Raw genomic sequence first — 27149 nt, 5'->3', positions numbered from 1 at the left:
GGCAGGGGCAGCGGCTCTGGCGCAGGCGCAGGCGGAGCGCGGCGCGGCGGGGCGGGGCGGGTCCACTGCACCGATTTCATCAGCCGGGCCGAGCCGCGCATGCTTACGCGCCTGCGCTCTGCCCCCTCTCCGCGCCCCCTCCGCCCCCTCGGGTCCATGCACCCGCGCCGCGCGTTGCTTCTGTTGCCGCCGGTGCTGCCGGCTCTGAGGCGAGTGCGGACTCCGGCCCCGCGCCCCCAGCCCCGCGCCGCAGGCCCTGCCCCCGCCCGTCTCTCCTCCTCCTCCTCCTCCTCGGCGGCCTTCTCGAGGGCACGGCCGCTGGGCCGCAGCATGGACGGGGCCCAGGCGGAGGCCGCGCTCGGCCCTTTCCGCCTGGCCGTGAGGCAGCAGGTAAGCGCCCCCGGCCTCAGTTTACCTCTCCGTGTGGTGGGGGAGGGGCGGCAGGGGGCTGTGGGCAGCCGACTCCGGCCTCGGTTTACTCCTCTGCGCAGTGGGGGTAGGCGGTTGTGAGCTTGGGAAGGTCCTCGTCCTCCTCGGTCTCGGGGAGCTGGACTGCACGGACCCTGAGATGCCCCCAGCCCCAGGTCCGGGAGCTCCTGATCAGTCTCTCTGATCCTCAGTTTCCCCTTCTGTCAAACCGGTGCGTGGCGTGGGACCGGATGGACCCGCGGGTCCTTTGGGCCCGCGCTTCCTTCACTCCTTCTGTGAAGTGTCTTGATTGCGTGGCCCTCAGTTACCGCCCATGTAAAGTGACACGACCCTCCCCCCGCCAGTGACCTCTGGGGCCTTGCGTGACCCGGGGCCAGATGGACCCCAGGGCCCCTCCTGCCCTCTTTGTGTTTCCTTTGCCAGAGGGGTCTCCCCTCCCCCCTCAGATCATCCCCGGTCTCTGGGCTTCCCCGAAATCCGCCCCAGGGTTCTGTGACCTTGTGGCCTCTCCGGATGACCCTCCCCCCTGCCCCGCAAATGCTTGCTCGGTCCTTCTGCCTTTCTCTGCTCGTTGGTAGAGGCAGCCGGGTGCCCTAGGCGCCCACTGTGTGTCAGGCCTGTGCTGGGCACTGGGGCTGCCAGGAAAGAGCAAACCAGGTTCTTCAGGTCAGGAGCTAGGGGGAGGGCTGGGCTCAGGACTTCCCCCTGCCCAGGCGGAGATAGCAGCCAACCCGCATTCCAGGCAGGGATGCCCAAATGGGCCAGGCTGGTCCGCAATCAGGCTGCATAAAGGTGTGTGCTAGCATGGTTCCTGGCAGTGTTGCATTTCCTTGTACACAGAAAACGGTCTGCTCCTTTCTCTAGTCTCCCTTTCCTCCCATCAGACAGACAGTCACACACACACGATTAGACATAGATGCATATGTACCTGCATGCTTCCTGCATACATGCACAAGTGCACCCTTTTTGGAATCTAATCTAGGGGTCAGGAATAAGGGGATTTTTCAATTCCCAATTGAAAGTATGAATTTGGAGGATTGAGAGAAAGAAATGTTTTTGTGCTGCAGGGGCAGAGAAGTCAGGGGTTTGTTGTGGGCGAGGCCAGGAGGGATCATGGATCTGGATTCTGTGTGGCAGCTCCTGGTGTGCCAATTATCAATAATGATTGATGAGTAATTCCTCTTCAGTGGAGAGTTGGCACACTGAGGCTGTGACTTGCTCAGAGCCATCAACAAGCATTTATTAAGTGCCTTCTGTGTGCCAGGCCATATGCTAAGCTCTGAGGATACAACGAAAGGCAAAAACAGCTTTTGGAAACAGCTTTGTATATGTAACAGGGGATAGATGAGCTGTATTGGAAATCACAGAAGGAAGACAGTAAGCTTGAGGAGGATTGAGCAAGGCTTCTTGGAGAAGAAGGGATTTTAGTTGGGACTTGAAGGAAGCCAGGGAAGTCAGCAGCATAATGCCCGGGGCTGAGTGATGGAGATGAAGATAAGGGAGGCCAGGGTTGCTATTGCAGAATACCTGGGGGTTAAAACAGAAGGAGACTGGAAAGTTAGGAAGGGGCCAGCTTTTGAAGGGCTTTAAAAACCAAACAGGATTTTATAATTGATTTTGAAGGTAATGGGGAACCACTGGAGTTTATTGAGTAGGGAAATGACACGGTCTAATCTGTGCCTTAGGAGAATCACTTTGGGTGACTAATTGGAGGATGGACTGCAGTGGGGAGAGACTAGAGGCAGGCAGGGACCCTGCCTCCTCCCCCCAGCAGCTATTGAAATGATCCAGGTTTGAAGTGATGAGGGCCCAAACTAGGGTGGGGGCACTGTCAGAGGAGAAAAGAGGGCTATTCCAGAGATGCTGTAGAGGTGAAATTGAGGAGAGATGAGAAATGTTGAAGAGTTGAAACCAACGATTGATGTTGCATAGGGGAAATTGAGGAGAGATGAGAAAAGTTACAAAGGTAAAATTGAAGGTAGATGTTACAGAGGTGAAATGATAGATGTTGCAGAGGTGAAATTGAGGAGAGATGTTGCACAGGGGAAATTGAGGAGGGATGTTGCAGAGATGAAATAGATGATATTGCAGAGGGAGATTGAGGAGGGATGAGAAAAGTTGCAAAGGTGAAACTAAAGATAGATGTTGCAGAGGTGAAATTGATGATTGATGTTGCAGAGGGAAATTGAGGAAAGATGAGAAAAGTTGCTAAGGTGAAACTAAAGATAGATGTTGCAGAGGTGAAATAGGTGATAGATGTTGCAGAGGTGAAATCCACAAGCCTTGTCAACAGCTTGGATGTGGAAGGTGGGAAGGTGAGAGAAGGGGAGTTGAGAATGATACTGGCGATAATTGTGATCCTGGTAACTGGGACAATGGTGGTGCCCTTTGAGAAGAGAGGAGGGTTTGAGGGTGGTTGTTATGAAGGGCAAACTACAACAACAATAATTTAGTTTAAGATGTCAGTGGGACATTCCTTTCAAGATGTTTAATAGGCAATTGGAGATTGGAAGAGACTTTTGGGCTGAATAAGTAGATCTGTGTGTGTGTGTGTGTGTGTGTGTGTGTGTGTGTGTGTGTGTGTGTGTGTGTGTTGTGTGTGAGAGAGAGAGAATGGTCTGGGTCCTAAACCTTCCCTCTTTCCACTGTACCAGGCTGCTTTTCTGCCCATCTTATAAAGGAACATTTTGGAATTATGGAATTATTTAAGTTTTCATGCAGCGAATGGGCTATGTGAATGGATGCCTTTTTAGAATCAGAATTGAGTAAAGGGATTCAATCCCATCACCAGTCTTGCCTTTGGAAACAGATAGGAAAATGTGTCTAGTTGGAAGTGGATGCACATGTTCAGTGAGATTCATTTAGGACCAAACCTCAAACTGGTTTCTCCTGCAGAGGTGCCTGATGCAATAGTTTCTGCTTCAGTCTAATAGCAGGGTGGGTCCACTGGAAGGCCCAGAGCAGCAGGAGCCAGCACTGCCCCGCTGCAGGCCGGTGCCCTTCCTCACTGGGCTAGGTTTGGGTCTGCAGCCTTCCTGGTGGTCCCCTTTTTCCTTTCTTTAGACTGGTGTCCAAGGCAGTGGGGGGCGCGTCCTTCTCCAGCGCATGTCCTGGCTGCATCCCCTCAATCAGGAGAGGTGTTGGTTGCCCCACATTTTGCTGTGGTTTCTGTAACTCTCAACTTTTCATCCTCCTCTCTTTGGAAACGAGGCATGTTTTTTTTTTTTAAGTTCTATTCCATTTAAACCCCTCCTTCTGCCACGTTAGCCTGGGACTGCAATGCAGACCAGCTGTTTGGGCAAAACCAGTTACCTAAAATGAAAGGGATTGAGTAATACTTGTCCATTGGGAAGAAAAACCGAAATGTTGAGCTTTTGAAAGAAGCACACTTGTTCCACAATTTGTTGGTTCTGTTAAACACCCCAACCTCCTGTTTTAAACACAGATTTTCTGAATGAGGAATTGGCCTCAGCAGCATCTGCTCTTCTTAATTACTGCCTTGACCAGCTGGTTATGTCAGTGGGGAGTTGTTGTGTCTCTTGGCATGGCTGTGTCCCCGGATGGGAAAGTGCTCTGTTGATGGTCAGCTAGCGTGTTGACTTTTTTCTTGTTGCTTTTTTCCCTTTGGAAGCCCTAAGTGGTCTGTCTTTCATAGGGAACTGCGGCAGCTTCTCTCCGGGGATGGGAGGCTGAGGCTTAGGTTGAGAACAAGTGGGGCCTCACAGGCCTGAACAGATAAGGTGCCTTGGGGGAGTGAGGAGGGAACCCATGACCCTGGGGCTCCTTCCATGTACCATTCATTGATTCGGCTTTTAAGGGGCCTGGAGAAGAACTCTGATTACATCCTGGCTCAGATTCCTCCCAGCCTCAGTTTCCTTATCTGTAATTGGGGGTCCTAAGACCGCCTGCCGCCCACGGTTCTCAGAAGAGGCACTGAGCAGGTGAGTGGGAGGATCCACAGAGGCAGCGGGGACTCCATGGAGCCTTCCCTTTGGGCGGGTCTCACCTCATCCTTGGAGGAGGGAGTCCAGCCAGGGCTCAGGTGCTGCGGCGCATATAAAACAATGCACGGTGTATAATCTTGTCCTTAATTGTGAGTCTGAGGAGATGGAGGCTCACTAGCAGAGGCAGATCCTGGAGGGAAGACTCTGATTGGAGCGCCATGGAGGCAGAGAACAAGTACAGAAAGAAAAGCTTTGAGGGATGGGACACTGAGGTGACGGTCCATGAGGCAGTCAGAGAGTGGGTCTGGAGCTCCTGCTATGCGCTGGCGGTCACAAGCACTGGGCCTGGCTGGGCTCATCTTGGAGGTTCCGCCAGATGCAGGCCTCGCTGAGCCCTCCTCCTTGGACCTGTGAACCTCTGGGTTTTGGTAGCCAGTGAAGCTAGGCAGGTAGTGTGGTGTAGACCTGTTTCCTGTGGTAGCACCTGGGAAGTCCTGATGAACTATGCTTGTTAGCGGACCCTGAAAAGAGCTGTCACCAGGGCGTGTGCCTCGCTGTGCCCTCCTTGCCTGCCTCCCTCAGCCTGAGCGCTGAGATGCCCAACAGACACTGAGCCTGGCCTGTTGGTAGTTCACTGCTCTCTCACGGTGGGACAGAAGCCGGGGAGACTGCTGACTCTCATCCCCTCCCCTCCTCTCCCCAGGGAGCCATCCCTTATAATACAGAACCAGGAAAGGACAAAATCCAGTTAAAAGCGTGTCAGCCTGCCCGTGTGTGCAGCACTCCTCACCCATAGGCTCCCACTTCTGTAGAGAAGACGGGTGGATTTTCTGATCATGAGGACTTCCCTGCTCTTCTGTTGCCTTTTTCTGGGTTCAACCACAGGTCCATAAGCATTGATGGAAAGCCAGGCCCTAGGCATACAGAGACACAGATAAATGAAGCTACCCCTGCCCTCTGGAACAATGAGAGCCCAGGCCCTTAGTGAAGAGGGCCCATCTGGGGTGGAGTTTGGGAGGAATCATCCTTGCTGCTATTTCTGTAGTATATTAGGGATTGCAAAGCACTTTGCATATGAGGCTGCTAAGTGGCACTGTGGTGCATGGAGCGCTTGGCCTGGAGTCAGGAAGACGTGAGTTCAAATGTGGCCTCCCACACTTATTAGCTCTGTGACCCTAGGCAAGTCACTTCACCCTTTCTGCCTCAGTTTCCTCATCTGTAAAATGAGCTGGAGAAGGCAATGGTAAACCACTCCAGCGTCATGAAGAGTCAGATATGACTGAAAAGCAGCTGAACAGCAGCAAAATGAAATGGCCTGTGTGATTGCATCTGATCCTCACAAAACCCTGGGAGGGGTTTTGCACCACCTGACTGAGGCCAAGGTGGGGAGGGAGTGCAGGGGCAGAGCAGGAGACTGGGTGTTGTAGGTGAGGAGCAGCAACATGGCCAGTTTGGACTGTGGTGTACAAGTCTGGAGAGAGGTCGGGCCCCGCCAGACTGAGGGATTTATGTTTGATCCTTGAAGGTGAGAGTGGACCACAGAATTAGTTATTGAGTCAGACGGTGAAGTGCCTGCTTTCTGGCCCCTGGCCTGGAGGAAGCTGAGGGGTGCCCGTGGGGTGGACGCTAGAGACTATGGCTGTCGTAATCACCTGAGCAGCAGAAGTCGAGGTGTTCGGAGGAAGAGAAGCTTTGGGGGGAAGAACAAGGCCGCTTAGGGATGTGTCTCTGCCACAGCCCAGGTCCTAACGCAGTCAGTGATGGAGCCTGGGTGAGGCTCATTTGGGAACCACCGGGGCACAGGGAGGGTCCCTGAGCCCGTGGAAGCCCCCAGAAGGGGAGATGAGAGGGGCTGTGAGAGAATGGGCATTGGGACGTTCCAGCGTGGAGAGAGCCGTCGCAGCTGGCCCCTGCCATCCGGTGATCCGTGAGGCGTAGCTGTGGGAGCGCGGACCTTGGGAGGAAGGGAGGCCCCAAGTCCTCTGGGTTTCAGGGCCCTGGATTTGTCTGCTGAGGGTGGGCGTTTCTTGACTGAAACCCCGCTGCGATGAGCACTCTATCTTCGTTGTTTTTCCTCCCTTCAGTGTCTTTGAAACGTGTGTCCCCGACTCGTGGACATTGTCTTTTCGTCTCTCTCTCTCTGGCTTCTGAGAACGAGGCGGGAGGCTCCCCCTCCTGACCAGGCCTGGCGTTGATGCCTGGGTTTTGGCAGTGCCTTGTCGGTCACTTCTAGAGGGAGGAGGTGAGGGTTCCTGTGTCCCATGCATCTCCTCTTGCAGTCTGTGCCTTCCCTGTCTCCTGTGGGCCGGCTGCCACAGGGACCTCTGCCTTCCCTTCTCCTGGTACAAAGGGGTGTTCTGGGAGCTCTCCCCATCACCGTTATCTTCATTAACTACAGAGAGATCAGTTGTGCCTTGGGAAGCCGAGCTCAGCCCGCCCCCAGGCTCTGCCCGGTCTCTAACGTCAGTCACTCAGCTCACTCGAGGGAGGGGGCTGCTCGCTGCTCTGCCCTGCCCCCCTGCTCAGCGGAGGGCGATGTTTGTGGGCTGGAGTTGTCATTGCTGGCCATGACGGGACAGCGGGAATCGTCCTCTGTGGCTCTTCAAATTCGGGGGTGATTTTTAGCCAGGCTCTTTAAAAGGAGGAGGACCGGTCCTTGTCGGTGCCCTCCCGCGGATGCCTTTCCTGTGCCTTTCCTGGCTGACCCTGGTTCTCTGTGTCCTTTAGGGGGATCTGGTGAGAAAGCTGAAAGAAGACAAAGCCCCCCAGGTCGATATCGACAGAGCTGTGGCAGAGCTCAAGGCCCGCAAGAGGATTTTGGAGGCCAAGGTGAGGCAGCGAGCAATCCCTTCTGTCCAGGAGCTCGCTGCTAGCAGTCACCCAGGTCCTTTGGGCAGGTGGGCATCCGCCCACACGAGGTGGTGTTAGCTACTCTGGGCACGGGTGATGCCAGGGCAAAGGCGTGGAGGTGGGAGATGGAGGGTCCTCTGTGTGTGGGGGAGGAGTGACCATCCGAGAGGCCCTAAGGGCTTTGTTTGGGGCCAGGGTTTCCTTTTATTCTGCTCTGCTTTAGTTCAGTGGGGTGGGGGGCAGGGGATGGATTATGAATACAAGTACATGGAAGTGAAACCAGGGTTTATGTTTTCACTTCCAGGCTCTAGGGAGTTGGGGGAGTTACCTGGTCAGGTCTGCAGGTCAGAAGAATCCCTTTGGCCACAGAGTGTAGGATGGGGGTTGGTCGGAGGCAGGGAGGCCAAGGAAAAGGTTACAGGGCAGGAGGAGGTGTGTGAAGAGGAGGGGCCACCAGGGGTGTAGAATGAGGGAAGTGCGGAAGGCAGGAAGGTTGATGCCCTCGCTTCTGATCACTGGCTGCAGGTGTATGAGGCTGGTGGTGATTTGGGCCCAAAGCTCAGAGGGGAGGCTGGGCCGGCTGTGGGGACAAAATCAGGGACTGAAGAGGGTCCCCAGGGAGAGAACAGAGGGCCCGGGACAGTGAGGAAGGGATGTGGCGGAGAAGTGCAGAGGGACGGGGGCAGGAGCAGTCAGATGGGGTGGAGGTGGGGGTGACCCAGGAGAGAACATTCGTGGAAACCAAGCTGAGGGTAGGGTGACAGACAGTGGCAAAGGGGGAGAGAAGACCATCAGATACACATGGTCGAGGCCTTTGGAGAGCAGATTCTGTTGAGTGATGAGATTGAGGGCCAGGTTACTAAGGGCTGGGGAATGAGTGAGAGGAGAGGGGGTAGAGGCAGCCATTGTAGACGCCTTTTAAAGAAGTTTAGCTGTGGGGCAGCTGGGTGGTGCAGTGGATAGAGCACCGGCCCTGAAGTCAGGAGGACCTGAGTTCAAATCTGGCCTCAGACCAGACACTTGATACTTACTAGCTGTGTGACCCTGGGGAAGTCACTTAACCCTAATTGCCTAAAAAAAAAACCCCAAAACAAGCAAACAAACAAAAAAATAAGTTTGGCTGAGAGAGAGGAGAAGGTGGGGAGGGGAAGTAGGGCCTGGTGAAGGCTCTTCAGGGAGAGGAGAGACTCAGGCCTGTTTGAAAGGGGCAGAGAAGGAGCTGTGGAGAGGAAGAGGGGTGGAGGACCAGCCTGCCAGAGAGACCTGGGGGGTGGGGTGGGGGCAGCTGCCAAGGGTCTCTGGGGAGGACCTGGTGTGGGGTAGAAGAGGCGGTGAGGACAGGGAGGGTGCGCTGAAGAGGGTGGCGTGGAAGGCTCATGAAGGGAAGAAGAAAAGGTTAGGAGTAGCTTGTGGGGGCCAGGGGCGAGTTCTAGAGTTGGGGGGGGGGCACAGGGACTGCCTTGCAGCAGGGAGGGCCTGCGTGGGGCTGCGCAAGCTTGGTGAAGATGAGGCTTCCTCCAGATTGGTTCATCCCTGTGTGTATGGAAGCAGGGAGTCCTGGGAGGCTGTGGCTGAGGTGGCAAGAGGAGAGGGGCCCCGGGTGGGGGACAGGGGTCCGAGAGGAGAGGACAGACTCTAGCTGGAGTGGGAGGAGAGTGATCTCAGGCCCAGAGTGATGGCTGGAGGAGACGGTCCTGAGTGACTGGGGGGGGGGGGGTCAGGGAAGGGGGTGCGCATTTAGTAAGCCCCTACTGTGTGCTGGGCCCTCTGCTAAGAACCTGGGAGGAAATGACCAACTTTCCTGGTTGTTAAGCTAAATTGTCATCCTGGGGCTCTGCAGATGCAGCAGGGCTGCTTCCTGCTTGACAAAGGCCAGTCTTATGCCCAGTAACTGTTACAGAAAAGCCTGATCCCTTGTGGGCGTGGGTGTGTGGTTTGGGCGAGCGCTCATCGCTCCGTGTTGTTCCTTTTCCCCCCAGGAGTTGGCGCTGCAGCCCAAAGATGACACCGTTGACCGCGTTAAAATGGAGGACACCCTCAAGCGGAGGTTCTTCTATGACCAAGCCTTTGCGATTTACGGAGGTGCGGGAGTCACGCCAGCTCACGCGGGGTCTGCTCCGTGCTGGTGCTCTAGGTTTGGAGTTGGGGGTGTGACGGCCAGTTCAGTTCTCGTTTCTTGAGTTGCCTGAAGGTTTCAAGCTCGATTCTTTGACTTGGGGATCCCCAGGGCCCTTCCCAAGCAGGAGTCCCTGTGTCCTCCCTCACCAGGCAGACCTGGGGTCGCTCTGCATGAACTCTTGTCTTCTAGCTGCCTCTGCCTGGAGAGGGCAGGGCTGAGGCTTGGAATTGGCTCAGCTCTGAGTGTAGTTGAGGGCTTCTGCTCAGAACCCTGGCCCTCGGACTCCCTTTGGATCCTGGTTCTGTTGCCAGCGTCTGTTGTAGGCCTTTGTCCAAGATGTCTGGGCCCAGTTTTGGGGGGGGTCTGGTCCTCTGGCCGTGCCAGGCCCGCCTCCTGTCTTGTCCATGAGGTTGCAGTAGCCTGCACGCAGATTAGAAGGGCCCTTCTGTCCTCGGCACTAGATTTCTTTCTGCCATGACAGTGGAGGGAGGGTTGGGGGGCCTGGGTGAAGGCTGCCATGTCCACCAGAGCTGTGCTTCCTCGGAGGGACCTTGGACTGGCTCTTCTGGGTCATACTGAAGCCCCTGCTTGGGCAGTCTCCAGACTGGGGGGGTAGGGGGCACTGTGTGTGTGTGTGTGTGTGGGGGGGGTCTTTTCTCTGTGGGTGCTGTGGGCTGCCACTGTCTGCCTAGGAGGAGAGAGCCAGATGTAGGAATCCATGTAAGGACAGTGCTTTTGTGACTGCCCTAACCTTGACCCCACGGTCAGTCTGACCAAACCCGGGACTTGAGGTTTGAACTCGAGAATTAAACAGCACTGTTGCATCTGTGGAGCCCCAGCATGACAATGTAGCTTAACAACCAGGAAAGTTGATCATTTCCTTCCAAGCTGTTAGCAGAGGGCCTGGCATACAGTAGGTGCTTACTAAATGCGCTCCCCCTTCCCTGACCCCCAGGCTTCACTCAGGACCGTCTCCTCCAGCCATCACTGGTCCTGAGGTCACTGTCTTCCCACTCCATCTCGAGTCTGTCCTCTCCTCTCAGACCCCTCTCCCCCCTGCCCGAGACCCCTCTCCCTCCTGTCCGAGGCCCCTCTTCTCTTGCCACCTTAGTTTGGCTCCAGGCGTCCACGCTGGCATTGGAGACATTGATGCTGGAAGTTTAAGTTGGTCGTTAGTGACAGCTTCAAGAGCAGAATGCTCATTCACTTCTTCAGCAGGGTGACACAGAGGGGCAGGAAGGAGAGGGAGCTGAAATGCAGCCTCCTATAGTGCACGGCAGCAAAGCCCCCTTCCTGACGTCTGTCTGTCCTGAGAACGTGGCGGTCCCCTCCCTGCAAGTGGAGCCTTGGCCCTGGGGGCTCTGGCCTGGCAGGGACAGCCTGTGTTCCTCCCTTCTCTCTTTCCTCTCCCAGGAGTCAGCGGCCTGTATGACCTGGGGCCTGTGGGGTGTGCCCTGAAGAACAACATTGTCCAGCTGTGGCGGCAGCACTTTATCCAAGAGGAGCAGATCCTGGAGATTGACTGCACGATGCTCACCCCGGAGCCTGTTCTCAAGTATGCTGGTGTCTCCTCCCAGCTCACGTGCTGCCCATGTTGGCTGTGCCCCTGGGCTGGCTGGGCAGCTGGCAGACCACCGAGATCCTGGGAACACAGTGCGTCTGTGTGGGGGCTTCCCGGGCTTGGCGCTCACTTACCAAAGAGGAAGTTATTAGAGGGCTTAGGTTTCGAGCCAGGAGGGACCTTGGGGGCCAGGGAAGGCTGGCCTGCTCATTTTACAGAGGAGGAAACAGAGACCCACAGGTCACACCAGCAGTCAGGATCTGAGGCAGCATTGGCACTCGGGTCCTTGTGATGCCAGATCTAGCACCTTGCCCCCAGCTACCTGAAAATAGGGAGGACTTCCTGCTGGGCATATGCGTTCCTGGTAGAGTTAGTGTTGGGTGTCAGCTGCCCAAAGCTCAGCCTGAGCGTGAAGTAGCACATTTGGTAAAGAAATGCCGGTGGACGCTGGCCTGCAAAAATGTTTCACCGCCACGGCGGGTTCCCTTGTCACCCACCTCTCAGCTCACAGCTGCGAGAGCTCCCCTGGGAGTCAGGAACACCTGCCCTTGGGGCGCGTGGGCTTCAGCTGGGTACTTGTTTTTACAGGACATCTGGCCATGTTGACAAGTTTGCTGACTTCATGGTGAAAGACGTGAAAAGTGGAGAATGTTTTCGTGCCGATCATCTCTTGAAAGGTGGGGTTTCTATTTCAGAGGACCAGGCTTCCCCGCTTGGGGCTCCTGCAGGCCCAGGAGCATGGGAAGGGTATCGGGGCGCCCCCTTTCATTCTCCAAAGCCTAACGTGGGGAGTTAAGCACAGCCCAGAGAGTTAAATGAAACGGCTGCCTCTTAAACACAATTATGATTTCTTATTGTTTGTGTTTGCATTTGTCTGTGTCTCCTGAGGCCTCCTACCAGAGAGCCGTCTTAGGGTAGAGAATAAAAGCTGGAGTGCAGAGTTCAGCAAACCGTCAGGCGTAGTTGAGTGACTCTGACGTATGCCCTATTCCACACTCGTAGTCTCCCACTACTGCCCACAAGTGGCATGGGGGAAAGTGCCTTCCATCTTTTCTAAGCTTGGTCATTCTAATTTTTTCCATTTAATTTTGCTTAATTTAATTTACCATTTAAATGTGGGCTAAATGCTTAGCGTGAGTGCCAGGCTCTGCTGCTGCACTCTGTCCTGCTCCTCCTCTCGTCCTAGAAGGACGAGGTCTTGTATCCTGGGAACTGTCCTGCAGTGACCCAAACCGGACATCTCGAAGGGTGGCCGCATTCCTTGTTAGGCTGGCCTGTACCCCCAGGCCTGAAGGCTGACTGCACCTTCTCTGTTCACAGCTCACCTGCAGAAATTAATGTCTGATAAGAAATGTTCGGCTGAGAAAAAGTCTGAGATGGAGAGCGTCTTGATCCAGGTGAGCGCTTTGGAGAGCTCCCCAGTGAGCAGGCTGGGCCTGGGCCCTGCTGAGAGGCTGGCCCCTTCTTGTGAGCGTAGCCAGGCCAAGGGCAGCTTCCTGTGCTCCAGACCTGTCCTTCAGGGCCTTGCCTTGATAGGGGCCTGTCTGTGACCTGCCTCAGGTGACCTCTGGGCCTTCCCTGGAGGAACTTGGAACATTTCAGGCAGCTGGGGCTGCCTCCTATTACACACCGTGATCAATCTGTAGGGTGGGAGGGGGCTTTTCAGCCCCTTTCTCTCCTACCCATGTTTTCCTTCTGGGCCCACTGACCCATAGTAGAGAAACTGAGTCTGTAAAACTTAACCCCATGTGAAGATGGCTGGCTGCCCTCACAAAGGTCCTGTTCTAACGTGAGAGACATGAGACAGTAGGGTCAGTGGTTGGACAGCTGTCGGCTCCATTTACCCCTCAGCTTCCAGAGTAGTGGTGTCCATCCTGTGCTTTGGGAAGGTGACCTGGTGGCTGTGGGTAGGGTTGTCCGGGGAGCTTAGACATTTGGGGCTGGGGGAGATGGGAGGGGGGCCTGAGCCGGGGTGACTGGCAGCCTTGAGAGTGGAGTCGAGAGAAGCTGGGAGAGAGGCCACGTGAATTCCCCATTGCTTGGCTTGGTGGGTGACAGACAGTCCTTATGGGAGTGGGTTGGGGGGGCTGCTAGGACATCCATTTTGGGGTGTCCATCTTCAGGAAGCCGGTGCTGCAGGAAGGAGAGTGGGGCTGCCTGGGAAGGTCGTGGAGTCCACGGGAGCTGGGGGGACGCTCTCAATTGAGTGGACCTCCGATGGGGATCTGAGCCAGGAGAGGGTTAGAGAGGGGAGTCTTGTGAGGTCAGGGGGTCATGGGCCGAGGAAAGCCTTTTGTCTGCTGGCTGATGAGATCATTGGTCACCACTGGAGAGATGAAGTCAGAGGCACACGGAAAGGGCTTCATTGGCTGCCGTGGCCCTTCCCCCTTTCCTGTGGGGGGGGTCTCTGAGGAAGGTGGTTTCGGAGCTTGCTCAGGGAGCTTCCCCAAAGGTCTCTGTGCAGTTTGGGACACCCTCTTTAGACCATCTCATTTGACCCTCACAATGGCCCTGGGAAGGGAGGTGGTATTGGGATCCTCGTTTTACAAATGGGAAAACTGAGGCTGGGAGGTCTAATTCAGGGTCCCTCTGCTGACTGCCTTTTTCTGTGGCTTCCTCCCTGGGACTGAGAGCGCCCTGTGTTAGGGTGCTGGGAAAGCGGGGCAGCCACCGACAGGGAGTGGTTGGGGGTCAGCTGGGATCCACTGGTCAGGTGAAGGCGCCATGATGGGTCAGGGGACATTTGCGTGGGTGATGGGAAGATGGCGGCCTGGGAGTGAGGGAAGGGAGAAGCGGCCACGGTTATTTCACGTGGTCGCCGCAGGCTGCCGGCCATTTCTGCGTGGTACGGTGGAGGCCCTGGGAGTCCGTGGGGACAGCTTTACTCAGGACCGTCTCCTCCAGCCATCACTGGGCCTGAGGTCACTCTCCTGCTGACGATCCGTGCTCCGGGCTCCTCCGAAGCGTGCTTGTCACTTTGTCGCCGGCTTCCTTTCTCTGCCGCTCTGCGGGCTCCTTTGTTAGGCAGCGGTTGAGCCGCTTGGCGAACACTGAGGAACCGCGAGCCCGAGGGGTCGCGGAGGGGAACAGGATCTGGTCCCTCCCCTGCGATGGCCCCCTGGAAGCCAGCTGGGGGGGGGGAGCGTGCCATCTGGCGGCGTGTGGGGATCGTTCAGACGGGTTTGACGCTGACCGCTGTGCCCTCGTGTGCCTCGGCAGCTGGACAACTATGGGCAGGAGCAGCTCGCAGACCTCTTTGTGAACTACAACGTCAAGTCCCCCCTGACCGGAAATGACCTGTCCCCCCCTGTGTCATTCAACTTAATGTTCAAGACCTTCATCGGGCCTGGAGGGAACATGCCTGGGTATGTCACCCCGCCCTGAGGCCTCCCGCAGGCACCTGACCCAGGAAGCCCAGCGGCAAGGCTCCCGAGGCTGGCTGGGGGACTCCAGAGGGGGTGTGTGTGTGTGTGTGTGCGTGCGCACGTGCATGCGTACATATATGTGTGTGAGTGTGTTTGTGTGCACGCATGCATGTGTATGAGTGTGTGCATGCGTGTTTGTGTGTATGTGTGCGCGCATGTGTGAGCAAGGAGCCTGGGCCCTCAGCCCAAGGGCTGGGCCTCTCCCAGCATCTCCTCTCATAGCGTGTTCAGGCTGTGCCTTTAGGTACAGGCATCGTACTGGGCAGGACCTGGAAGGGTCTCTGGCTGTCAGGTCACACAAAGCCTGTTCCCAGAGGGGACCGGATGATTTAGAATCAGCTTGTCACTGGGTTCTCCTGCGCGTGGCCGTGGCTGCCACCCCAGGCTCCGGGGGTGTGAGAGAATGCTTCGGTGTCCTGTAGATGGAGGGGTTTTGAGATTGTCAGTCTTGCTGGCGCTGCAAACCTTCCTGCTGGCGGTGGGGGTGGATTGTCTCTGCTGACGACTGCTTCCTTCTCGTGTCCAGGTACCTGAGGCCAGAGACCGCCCAGGGCATCTTCCTCAACTTCAAGCGGCTTTTGGAATTCAACCAGGGGAAGCTGCCCTTTGCGGCTGCCCAGATCGGCAGCTCCTTCCGCAATGAGATCTCCCCGCGCTCGGGATTGATCCGAGTCAGGTACCACCTCATCCTCTGCGTGCCCGGGCGGGGGGGACGTGCGGCCGGCGGAGCAAGTGCTGGGGGATGCCCCCTGCTCCTCCCGGATGAGGTTGGTGGAGATTTCACCTAATACAGACGTAGTGGCCTCTGGTCTTTGGTTCTAGAGAGTTCACTATGGCAGAGATTGAGCACTTCGTCGACCCCAAGGAGAAACACCACCCCAAGTTTGACAGCGTGGCAGACCTCACCCTCTCCCTGTACTCAGCAAGAGCCCAGGTCAGCGGCCAGTCTGCACACAAGATGCGCCTCGGGGATGCGGTGGAGCAGGTGAGGAGGGGCATCCTGGCCGCTTTCCTGGCAGTGGGGCTGGATCTTCTCCCATACCAAGGGCCTCCATCGTGCCATGGATCACCTTGGGCGTTTGGGCTTGGCAGGAGTGCCCCCTCTGGAGAGTTGATGGGAGAGTGACTGGCACTCATGAAAACACTGGAATGTGGGGCCTGCTCTAGGGTGGAAATGTTGCTGAGGACAGAAGTCACAGAAAGGCTGAGTCCAACCCCGGGGGTTTTGTGCCCCCTTGGTGTCCAGCCTGGGACCCTGGGTGGCCGTCTCTGAGGGTGGCTCCACTGGACTGGATCCCATGACTGGTTGTCCCCGCAGACTCTCGGGGCTTCCTTGTCTGCCCCCAGATGCAGCCTTTCCCTGACTGGGGCCAGGCCCAGGAGGATGCAGAGACTTCAGGACTCCTGGGACACTTCCCCCTCTTGGTGTCCTCTGTGCAAGCAGGGAGTCTCATTTTCAGACAGCTGGAGGAAACGCTTTCGTTAGTTGGGGACGCCATATTGTGTCTTGAGATGCCTTGGGGCTGAGGCCTGTCATGGAAGCTGGTGGCTTCTCCCGTTTGGAGGAAAAGAGCTAGAGATGCAGAAGTTGGGCCCGTTCTTTGTAGCGGTTCCTAATCTTGCTGCACAGATTTCCCTGGGGGCCGTGCAGCGCATTCAGTAGGCGGGGAGTGACTCCAGGCTTCAGCCGCCAAGCATGCCTTCAGCTCTTGCCATGCTAGGCGCTACTTGAGGCACCAGGGACCCGGAGACAAGAAGACAGTGCCTGCGCTGCCTGCCCTCAGGGAGCTGACATTCTTGTGGGCAGGTGGAGTGACCATATGCGAGGAGGCTGTGCAGAGGAGAGGGAAGGGAGTCATCAGGGAGGGAGAGGACGAGGTGGCCCGATGTCCTTGAGAGCCCACGAGAACTGGGTTCTTAGTGAGGGGTAGAAGCATATGGGACATTGATCTTGTAGGAACGAGTCTTAGAATCCATTCGTTCGTGTTGGAGGGCTGTTTACCCAACATTTATTTAAATGCCTCCTCTCTATCATATAGACTGTTTGGGAAAATAGGTGAAGAAGGAGTCTTACCAGATTCTTTTTATGATACAAATATAGTGCTTATATCTAAATCAGGAAGAGTCAAAACAGGAAATGATAGACCAGTTTCCCTAATGAATATACATGCAAAAATTTTAAAGAAAATACTAGCAAATAGATTGCAGCAACTTATCACAAGAATAATACACTACGACCAGGTAGGGTTTATACCAGGTATGCAGGGCTGGTTCAGTATTAGGAAAACTATCAGCATAATGGATCATATCAACACCAAAACTAACAGAAATCACATAAATGCCTCTTGTCAGATGCACGGAGCCGCTCAGACGCCAGTATGAAGGAAGAAAACCTGTTGAAAAAGTGAATTTCCATCTCCATTTCGCTCTTAGCGGTGCTGTGCACAGAGCTCGGGCACAGATTAAGGAACCGCAGAGAAGGTCGCTCCCACTGCATTGACTCTCCTGTCTCTGTTCTTTCCAGGGGGTGATCAACAACTCCGTGTTGGGGTATTTCATCGGCCGAATCTACCTCTACCTCACCAAGGTTGGGGTGTCCCCGGAGAAGCTTCGATTCCGGCAGCACATGGACAATGAGATGGCGCATTACGCTTGTGACTGTTGGGATGCTGAGGCTAAGACGTCCTATGTAAGTGGACTGAAAAGACCCTTGGTCACCAAGCAGCTGGTTCTTCCGGGGGGGAGGTGGGGCGGGGTCCTCACCAGCATTCGTTTCCTTGATGCTTTGGGACCTTGGACTGAGGTGGGGAGGGGTGGTGACAGCCATTGAGCTGCCATGGATCAAGGTGGCAAGGAGGCCGAACTCAGTTCTGTGACGCTCTTAGGCTCCCTGAGAGCACCTAGAGCCGGGCCTTGAATTGGAGTAGGCACTTAAATATTTGTGGGAGGAATTCAGTGCATTTAAGAAAAAACATATAACTCTTGACAGCTGTAAAAAATGGAAGACTTCCTACTAGGAATCCTGCAAACTTCTGGAAAGGGTGCTTGGGCAGGGCTGTGGGTTCGGAGGAGGATGGAGCCCTGATCCAGTATGGCGCTGTGATCCAAGGTGGCTCAGTGCTGACCTGAGCCAGGCCTGCTCTGCTGTTTTCCCAAGGATCCCAAGAAAGGGGTCCATCCCGCCCATCAGGCAGCAGGCATCAGTTAAGCCCCTACTCTGCTCTGGGCCCTGGGCATTCTCCTCTAATTCTTGTTAGGGCAGAAACCACACGCCTCCGTTGACAAGAGAGTGAAGTGTGTGTGATGGGCAGCAGAAGGGTTTCAGGAGTAGATGAGGGAGCAGTAGGTTTCTGAGAAAGTTAGGGTTTCTTCCTAACCTGTTTTGAGTGCTGTATTTACAGATCGTTTTAAAAACCCAGTCCCACCCATTCTTTAGTTCACTTTCATTACAGAAGCGAAAGTAGCGCCATCCATCCTGATTCTCTTTTGAGGCAATGAGTGATTTCCTCCATTGAAATCAAGTGACCTCAAGCCTGGAGATCAGTCTCTGGCCTGCCTGTGCGTCAGTGATCCATAGCTTCACTCCCTTCCCTGATGCACGTTGCTACCCCTTGGTCATTTTGTTGGAGAGGGTCTGTAAGCAGGGTGATGGCCAGGTCGCAGTCTGCCTCTGCCCAGGTCTGCCGCCTTTACAGGGCCTCGGGACAGGCCTCCAGAAGTCCTGGTTACTAGGCCCATTCCCCACGTGGAGTCACCAAGGACAGACACGTCTTGGTGCATTCTGCCTATCCCCAGGTCCAGCCTGAGCTGATTTCCCTCCCTGCCCCCCACCCCGTGCCACAGTCTGGGCCCTCTGGAGACCTGAAAGCAGGGTTGGGGCCAGCTCTGGGTGGGTGTAGGAGGTTATGCAGCTCTGTAATGCCTTTTCCGACTTAAAACATATTTGCAAAATTAGGGCTAAATGGGGCAGCTAGGTGGCGCAGTGGATAGAACACCGGCCCTGAAATCAGGAGGGCCTGAGTTCAAATCTGGCCTCAGACCAAACACTTGACACTTACTAGCTGTGTGAGCCTGGGCAAGTCGCTTAACCCCAATTACAAAAAACAATTAGGGCTGAATCATCAGGATGGTGTAACTAATTGGAGTCCTCTTGTCACTGCCTCAGCACATCTGGTGACAGGAGACCAGAGTAGAGCAGAGATTTCTTTTGTTTTTCAAGTCTGCCATTCATTCATTTGTTTAGCGTTCAGGTTTTCAGTTTTGAGTTCCAAATTCTTTCCCTCCCTCCCACTGCTCCCTCACCCATTGAGAAGGCAAGCGGTATGTTAACGATTATGATGTGAAATCATTTCCATATTAACCATGCTGCAAAAGAAACGAACCCCCAAAAGCTAGAAAGTGGAAGAAGCCTGCTTCTGTCTGCTCTCCGTGGACGGGGGGAGCATTTTCCATCTCTGTCCTTAGGGACTGTATGGAGCAGGACCGCTGAGGCTGCCCCAGTGGATCTCTTCACTGTCATCTGGTGGTTCTGCTTGCTTCACCCTGCAGCGGTTCACGCGAGTCTCCCCTTCACGTTTTTTTGTCCTCCAAGCTCGTTCAGCCCTTCCCCCGTGTTTGGGCATCCCCTCAGTTTCCAGATCTTTGCCACCTCAAAAAGAGCTGCTGCAAATATGTTTGTACTGTGGGTGCTTTCCCTTTTCCTTTGATCTCTTTGGGATACAGACCTGTCGGTGCTGTTGCTGCATCACAGGGTGTGTGCAGTTTTAGAGCCCTCTGGGCATAGTTCCAAATTGCTCTCCAGAACGGTGGGATCAGTTCTCAACTCCACCAACAATGCATGAGTGTCCCGGTTTTCCCACATTTCTTCCAACATCAACTTTTCCCCTTTCTGTTCTGTTAGCCGGTCTGGTGGGTGTGAGCTGGTGCCTCAGAGTTGTTTTAATTTGATTTCTCCATGGGGGCAGCTGGGTGGCACAGTGGATAGAGCACCGGCCCTGAAGCCAGGAGGACCTGAGTTCAAATCTGGCCTCAGACCAAACACTCAACACTTACTAGCTGTGTGACCCTAGGCAAGTCACTTAACCCCAATTGCCTAAAAAAACAAACAAACAAAAATTTGATTTCTCCGATCAGTAGTGATTAGAGCACTTTTCACGTGGCTGTTGATAGCTTCAACTTCTTTGTCTGAAATCGGCCCGTTTGGGTCCTCTGACCACTGGTCAGCTGGGGAATGGCTCTTCTTCTTCCACGTTGGAGAGCAGAGATTTCTGACGCTTCTCTACTAGGGCTGGATTGAGATTGTTGGCTGTGCCGACCGCTCCTGCTATGACCTCACCTGCCACTCGAAGGCCACCAAAGTCCCGCTGGTGGCGGAGAAGCTGCTTAAGGAGCCCATATCCTTTCTGCTGTGGCCTCTACCACGGCATGGGCTGAGGAGTGGGGGCTCAGCTGGCCTGGGACAGAAGTTTGTGAGCACTTAGTACATCCTAGGTGCCCGGCACTGTGTTAGGTTCTGGGGGTGCTGGGGCAAAAAGGAAGCCGTCTGGGGGCACCCAGAACGTTCATCCAGGAAACAGAGTGGGATTCTTGCTGGGGGTGGGGGAGATGGCAGGGCCAGAGCAGGATCAGGATGGACTGCTTGGAGGTGGTGTCTGGGCAGAATGAGGACCAGAGAGTGTGCACTGGACGTGGAGGACAGGCTGTACAAAAGCATGGAGGTGGGAAATGGGTGATGTGTATGGAGAACCGCGTCCTAGGTGCCCGGCACTGTGTTAGGTTCTGGGGGTGCCGGGGCAAAAAGGAAGCCGTCTGGGGGCACCCAGAACGTTCATCCAGGAAACAGAGTGGGATTCTTGCTGGGGGTGGGGGAGATGGCAGGGCCAGAGCAGGATCAGGATGGACTGCTTGGAGGTGGTGTCTGGGCAGAATGAGGACCAGAGAGTACGCACTGGACGTGGAGGACAGGCTGTACAAAAGCATGGAGGTGGGAGATAGGTGATGTGTATGGAGAACCGCAAGCAGGCCAAGTGTGTGGAAGAGGTGGATGTGCGGCAGACCTGGCGTGTGCCAGAGCGCAGAGGGCCTGAAGAACTGACAGAGAAAGCTGAAGGCCGCGTGATTGGGAAGTAATGGGAGCGGATTGAGATGCCAGGGCCGGGTATTCAGGACAAGCGCCTTTCCCTGGTTTGGGTCTGGGCAGGAAAGCGGCCTGTGACGCTCTGGGGGCTCCCCTGCAAGGTCTGGGGTCAGCGCTTCTCTTGGTGGGGGTAGCAGGACCGGCTCAAGGTGGCCCTCTGTCTTCCCTCTCTTCACCTTTGAAGAAACAAAATGGTGGGAATAGGTAGACCTTGCGGAGGACAAAGAACAGATTCTGTTAGGTGATGACATCTGTCACCCCAAGCGCCTCCTGGTCGGTGCGCACGTGTGGCTTCCTTGACTGCCTCTCACAGAACGGTGAACGTGGTCCAGTTTGAGTCGAGCAAGGCCGCCGTCGGCAGGGCCTACAAGAAGGATGCGCGGCTGGTCCTGGACTACCTGGCCGCCTGCGACGAGGCCTACGTCACTGAGATGGAGAAGCTGCTCAGTGAGAAGGGGTGAGCACGGGTGTGGGCTGCGTCTGGAGGGGGCCTGCCTCGGCCGGCGGCGGTGGGGGGGCAGATACTCTGGAGATGGGGGGGAGCCTTGCTCTGGGTCCTGTAAGGTTGCATACATACACATGAAGCATCTGGTGCTTATAGTAGTAGGTCCCCCCCTCCCCCAGTACATACTGATGTGCACGCCACACACACACACGTACATACACACACCACGCGCACATGCGTGCGCACACACTCCACATACTTGTAGCACCCCCCACATATGCATATGTATACACTGACATACAATCACGATACATATCTGTATATATGCTTACACACATACGTGCCTCACATTCACACACCACACACACATATGCAAACAGATCCGTGTGCATATTCCTTCTTACAGACACACACACACACACACACACACAGACATAGTTACACGCATGCACGCACACAGTTGTTTATATTCTGACTTATGTGAAGCGCTTTGGGTTTCTGTAGGGAATTCACCATTGAAACAGAAGGGAAAACATTCCAGGTCACCAAAGACATGGTCAGCGTGCAGAGATTCCAGAAGACGCTCCACGGTGAGTGCCAAGGGCATGGTCAGTGTCCTGGGGGCAGGACGCCCTTTTGCTGGATCTGCCTCTCGTTAAAAGAGCAGGGAGATCCAGAAAGGGGGTGCCTGGGCTTGCTGGGCTCGGACCCGGGACCCCTCGTCAGGCTAATCAGGCGGAGGGTTTCTTCCCAGCGCTGCCGGGGATGGAACCAGAGCTTCCCACGATTAGGCGCTCTCTTCCCCAGCGGGACACCTGGGGTTTGGGCAGTGCGCTGTCCGCAGTCGTCACTGGTGGGAGGGTGGCCGCTCTGGCCGCATGTGGAGGTGATTATAGATGCAGAAGGCATGGGGCAGAGCTGCGAGCAGTCCCCGGGCCTCCCTTCCTTCAGTTGACATTGTTCCCCGAGGTGCAGGACTGTCCCTGCCCCTTCCCGTGGGCAGTGGACAGTGCCTTGGGGCAGCCATCTTCCCAAACCAGGAAGCACCAGGGCATGAGGCTCCTCAGGGATGAAGGCGGGCCGCGGTCTTCCTGTCCTGGGGTCTCGAGCAGGCTTGTCTCTGCCCTTTTCAGTTGAAGAGATTGTTCCAAACGTCATTGAGCCATCCTTTGGTCTGGGCAGGATCATGTACACGGTGTTTGAACATACGTTCCATGTTCGAGATGGGGACGAGCAGAGAACGGTAGGTCCTAGGTCTGTCTGTCGGAGGGGAAGTGCTCTGTCCCCACGCGGCCCATTCATCTGGATGGGTCTTTGCGCAGGAGTGGTGTTCTGTGTGTCTGTGTGTGCCACTGCCTTTTCTGTCCTCGTGGTCCATCATCCCTCTTGTCTTGCTCATCATCTGTCACCAGCGGCCTCCTCTCGGTCTCCATGTTTACCACGTCTCTGTCTCTGCGCCTCTCGTCTCTGAGTTGTCTCCAGGCCGTAGCCGCATGCGGGGCACCCAGGAAGTGCTGAGTGAATGCCCTGCGCTGCCCCGCTGCTGGCACTGGAGTCGGGGAGGGGTGGGTGTCAGGACCTTTGGGCCTCAGGTAACCCGCCCATTGACGCTCTGTGACCTTCCTCCTCATCCAGTTCTTCAGCTTTCCTGCCGTCGTTGCCCCGTTCAAATGTTCCGTCCTTCCGCTGAGCCAGAACCAGGAGTTCATGCCCTTCGTCAAGGAGCTATGTGAGTGGGTCCAGCTGGTTTGGGACGGATGTGGACATGTGTGTGCGCGGGCTTGAGCATCTGTGTGCGCAAACGTGTGAGCATGTGAGTGGGCATGCGTGGACGTGAGCATCTGTGTGTGTATGGGCATATGCTTCTTTCTCCTCTGTCTGTACCTGACTTACTGAGCATCTGAGGCATGCCCCTGCTTACAGGCTTCCCTTTGGGGCGACTCCAGACCGCGCTGTCGCCTCCTTACTGTCTGAGGAGGCCCTTTGTAGGGAAAGCTGCTGTGGGTGGGGCTGGGAGGCAGCGCGGAGATGAGCCCGGACCAAGTCCAGACAACCTGCTCGAGGTCCTTTTCAGCTCCTCTTAGCGCCGTGGTGTTCAGCTTCTCTTAGCACAGAAGCTCCTCGCCTTTCTCTTACAGATGGGGAAACTGAGGCAGAGAGGGTCCCCTAGTGACTGGTGACAGCCGGGCCTGGGGCGGGCTTCCAGGGTGGGGCCTTTCCCATGGTCCGAGCACCCCCCAGGCTTGGCTTGGTTCCCTTGAGTTGTAAGCTGGGGTGCACTTCTCACTTCCTCTCCGTGTCCCCCCTGACAGCCGAAGCCCTGACCAGGAGCGGGGTGTCCCACAAGGTGGACGACTCTTCTGGCTCCATCGGGAAGCGCTACGCCAGGACCGACGAGATCGGGGTTGCCTTTGGGATCACTATTGACTTTGATACCGTGAACAAGACTCCGCACACGGCCACACTGAGAGACCGGGACTCGATGCGCCAGATTCGTGCCCAGGTAGCTCTCTTCAGCTTTGCGTCGGGCTCAGCGAGGTCGGGCGCCTTTCTGCAGGAAACGTCACGCCCTGTCCGGTCGGGGTGGGAAGCTGCACGCTGTACATTAGCCCATCGTACAGACAGCAGTGAAATGCCAGCCGAATGTGTCTGGGGCTCAGGGCCGTGGGAGTCCTTGCTCCTGGAGGCCCAGTTGTGGGCCCAACAGTGGGCCAGCTGTGGGCCCGGCGGATAAGAGATTCCAGTTGGGAAGGCAGGAGGAGGGGGCTTCTGGGGGCTCCACTGTAAGAGCAGAGAAGGTCGGAGAAGATGTAGAAAACGGGCAGGGTGGGGGCGTTCCTGGAGGGGGAGGGGCTGTGCTGGTGTGGGCATCTTAGGCAAGGGGCTGCAGTGATTCCGCTGATTGTGGCCTCTCTCGTGGGGCTTATAGTCAGCCCCGAGACTGGGGCTGAGTTAAGGGCACACAGAGCATTCTGCCCCATTGGTGGGAGGTGGGGTGAGGCAAGGCATCGGCGGTCACAGGCCAGGAAAGTCTGGAGCATCCTGGTTGGTGAGATTGGGGTGGGGCCAAGGGCGGGGTGGGGCCTGGGGTCCTGGCTCTCTGCCCGGCACTGATGTGAACCTCTCCTTCTGCTTGCCTCAGATCACTGACCTTCCCAAGGTCATCTGCAGTTTGGCCAACGGCTCCATCACTTGGTCCGATGTGGAAGCCCGCTACCCGCTGTTTGAGGGGCAGGAGACGGGCAAGAAGGACACCATTGAGGACTAGGACTGGTGCGTCCTCTCCTCATCCTGCTTACGCGATAACCCGTAAACTTGTATCATGTGACCGTCTGTGCTGGGCCCCGACACAAATGACGATTAAATTAAAGGTTGCGCACAGCTGAGGCTGCCTCTGTCTGCTTGTTTCTGTACAGCTGCCCTCCGTCCGTCCGGCCTTACTTGTGGTGCTCAGTGGGCCGACCCTGCCGCGTGAGACAGCTCCCCCGGCATACATCAGACCACTTGTCTGCGTGAGGGCATCTCGTCTTTCTTTGTAAACACCGTCCTCATCACGGAAGGCTGTTGTTTTCCCCAGAGAGCCTTCAGGCCTCTGGGCAGACAGCCAGGCTCCGCCAGCTGCTGCCCCTGGTGCCCCCCCACCCCCCGGGCCCAGGCTGCTTGTTCCTGCCCTCCCCCCCCCCAGGGCCTCAAACGTCCCCCAGACCCCCATCTCAGGGAAACTCTTGCCCCATGTTGCTGCTCTGCCCCTTTCCGAGTGTAGGAAGGGTGGTTGGGCCTCGGGTGGGGAGGTGGGTGTGGGCGTGGCCCCTGGGCTGCCGGGCTCCCTCGCCCTGTGGCCCGTGTGATTGACCTCGATCTTGTCTGACTGATGTGGACGGAAGACGTTCCCTGTACCGTGGGTCCGAGGCTGGCCTTCCGCCCTTCAGCGTGCCACCAATCTCTGGGCCCGCTTGGGGAGCGACGTTCTTACCGTGTCCTCCCCAAGCTTCCGGCCTGATTGGTGTTTGGTTCAGCTGTCCAGGGCAGCGAAAGACGTGATCGCTTGTTGGCGGTATGACCCTTGGGCTCGCAGGGCTTTCCGGGACGCAAGCTCGACACCCTGGCTGGCTCCCCTCACCTCTTTGGCCGTTGCTTTCCTCCCCATAACATCGGGGGCTCGGATGAGATGAGCCCCAGGGTCCTCCCCTGCTCTGACGGTCTGTGGCTGTGGGCTGATGGTCTTGGAGGGGCTCTGGAGTCCATAGACATCTGACGAGCTGGCTCCCGACTGCCTCAGGTCCGAGCTAGGTGACAGGGATGAGCAGGTGTGTCTGGTCTGAATGTGGGTCTGTTGGGCTTTCCTGGGAGTCCCTCCTTCCGGGAGCCTAAGGCCGTCCAGGGTGGGGGGATCTTCCCAGGCTCGGACCAGGAAGGGGTGACAGACAGCCCCGATGATGCCTCCTCTGCCCTCGCCACTTCTTTGTGCTCTCCGGGCTCGCGGGGCTAATCAGCCGCACCCAGGCCGCTGAATGGTGACTGATGGTCAGCTGAGAAGCTCATGCCACGTTTGTACTTGTTCTGAGCCCTAATGTCGCTCTCTGGGCCGTTGGACGCTTTCCCTCTAGGCCTTTAGATGACTTGTATGTCTTGTGCGATGGGTTGAGCTGACGAAGGCTAGGATGGGTCAGGTCCCCTTTCTGGTCTCCTCACAGCGAATGCTGGGAGGAGCCCCTCCCCCCTGGGCTCACGCCTCGGACAGTAGAGGGACTGAGCTTCGCAGCCTTAGATCAAGTAGAGACAGGGCCCAGTTGGGCCCCCAGGGTGTTGCAGGCCAAGCTTTTATGATACATAAGACTTTTGATTTGGGGGGATTTTGGGGGGCTGGTATCTTACTAAACTGAGCAAGGGAATAGAATGACTTTCTCCCCAGAGATGAAACCACCTTGTGTGTCTCCCAATACGTTGGCCTGGTGGTCTGAGAGACATCTCTGATTTTTGCGGAAGGAATTTTTGAAATCTTTGTGGAATAAAGAATTAAAGTAGATCGATGCATGCCTTTACCCTTATTGGCACCTTACTGTCAATTCCTAAGACAGGGAGTCACCTGGGTAGAGCTGGGCAGAGGCCAGCCTTCATTGTAAGGGGGAAGCCAACTTTGTTTTAGCTGTCTGGGGGCCTTTGCCATTGCAGAAGCCAGTAGCAGGGTCTCTGCTGACCCCGCCTGCGGCAGGTGTAAGTGACACGGCCATCAGAGAGCCTCTCCCCCTGGAGTGAGGTGGACTGGGACATTCTGTTACTTGATGGATGGCTTTGCTTTGGGGAACTTGGCTCTTGTGACCTGTGGGTAATTGTCTGACACTGCCTGCATTACCTTAAAAGCTATGGCTCAGCAGAATGTAAGCCCCCTAGGGGTAGGGCCCGATTCTCACTGTCTTTGCTTTGGAAGAAGTGTAACTTGGAAGCTTGAACCAACATGGGGTGGAATGGAATGGAAGTCTGCTACGGGGGAGCCCGTAGAATTGCTGGCCAGAAGGTTCCCCTGTGGCCTCATTCTTTTGCAACAGTGGGACCACCCCCTCCCAGCCATCCCAAGAGACCACCTAGGTACACAGGTGTCTTTTTTCTCTTCAGGGTTTGTATTTTTAAATGCATGATAAAGGATATCACCTTTCCTAATCCCTGGTCACAGTAATAATTTTAAAAAGTTTGCACAATCAGTGCTAAAAGTGCATTGAGTTCAACCCACAGCAGGAAGACGCACCAAGCAGCATTTGGTGTGGGAGGAGCTGAAGAACTGAGAGGGGCTTTCAGCAGGGAGGGGGACGGCTGATCTCAGCCCAGGTTTTCAGAAAAGCTGAATGTTCTGGTCTCGTTCATGTATGACTCCACGTCGAGGTGAATGTGATGCCCTAATAAACCTTGAACATCTCTCAGACTGTCCTTGGTCTTTTTGTGAGTTTTCCCTGGGGTGCCCCCCATCCCCATCCGGCTCGGCGCCCTCCGGGGCTTTTTCTCAGGGTTATCTCAGTAATGGAGCTATGTACAGGGAGTGAGGCTAAGTTTGCGTCACCGCTTGAGAACAGAAGGGAGGGTCACTGGGGCCTTTTTTGGGAGGCGCTGTCTCCTGGAGATTCTTTGATCTGGGAGTCCCAGGTTCAGGTACCCCGCTCCAGTGTGTGGATAAAGGCCCCAGGAGCCCTGCTTGGAGTGTCTCCTTGAAAGCTGGGTCTATGTTTATATCATCTGAAAAGTGGGGGT

General features: G+C 55.9%; 1 protein-coding gene across 3 annotated transcripts; it reads left to right on the top strand.

The window, feature by feature from the left end:
- Positions 1 to 111: 111 nt before the first annotated feature.
- On the top strand, positions 112 to 26824 carry GARS1 (glycyl-tRNA synthetase 1). 3 transcript variants are annotated; one of them, XM_078152014.1, is made up of 18 exons: positions 112 to 390; positions 7101 to 7202; positions 9203 to 9305; positions 10756 to 10897; positions 11492 to 11580; positions 12224 to 12300; positions 14123 to 14268; positions 14855 to 15004; positions 15151 to 15313; positions 16853 to 17017; positions 19614 to 19722; positions 20777 to 20921; positions 21414 to 21499; positions 22043 to 22152; positions 22545 to 22638; positions 23222 to 23412; positions 24052 to 24182; positions 24326 to 26824. In XM_078152014.1, the coding sequence occupies exons 1-17, from the start codon at positions 157 to 159 to the stop codon at positions 24175 to 24177; spliced, it is 2232 nt and encodes a 743-aa protein (XP_078008140.1). In that variant the 5' UTR covers positions 112 to 156; the 3' UTR covers positions 24178 to 24182; positions 24326 to 26824. The 3 variants fall into 3 exon arrangements, with proteins under 3 accessions (XP_078008140.1, XP_078008138.1, XP_078008139.1); XM_078152012.1 differs by lacking the exon at positions 24326 to 26824 and having other exon boundaries at positions 24052 to 24295; XM_078152013.1 differs by lacking the exon at positions 24326 to 26824 and having other exon boundaries at positions 19614 to 19726; positions 20781 to 20921; positions 24052 to 24295.
- Positions 26825 to 27149: the final 325 nt, after the last annotated feature.

Source organism: Phascolarctos cinereus, unplaced genomic scaffold (genome assembly GCF_003287225.1).
Source record: "Phascolarctos cinereus isolate Bilbo 61053 unplaced genomic scaffold, phaCin_HiC Scaffold_4;HRSCAF=312, whole genome shotgun sequence".
Lineage (NCBI taxonomy): Eukaryota > Metazoa > Chordata > Mammalia > Diprotodontia > Phascolarctidae > Phascolarctos > Phascolarctos cinereus.
The sequence above is the reverse complement of the archived record's forward strand: the minus strand, read 5'-3'. Positions and strand labels throughout refer to the sequence as shown.

Excerpts from the sequence above, each read along its gene's own strand:
- GARS1 (XM_078152014.1), top strand. The coding sequence starts at position 157 with ATGCACCCGCGCCGCGCGTTGCTTCTGTTGCCGCCGGTGCTGCCGGCT. Across the intron at positions 15,005-15,150 it reads TCGGGATTGATCCGAGTCAG|AGAGTTCACTATGGCAGAGA; the intron begins GTACCACCTCAT and ends CTTTGGTTCTAG. Across the intron at positions 22,639-23,221 it reads GCCCTTCGTCAAGGAGCTAT|CCGAAGCCCTGACCAGGAGC; the intron begins GTGAGTGGGTCC and ends CCCCCCTGACAG.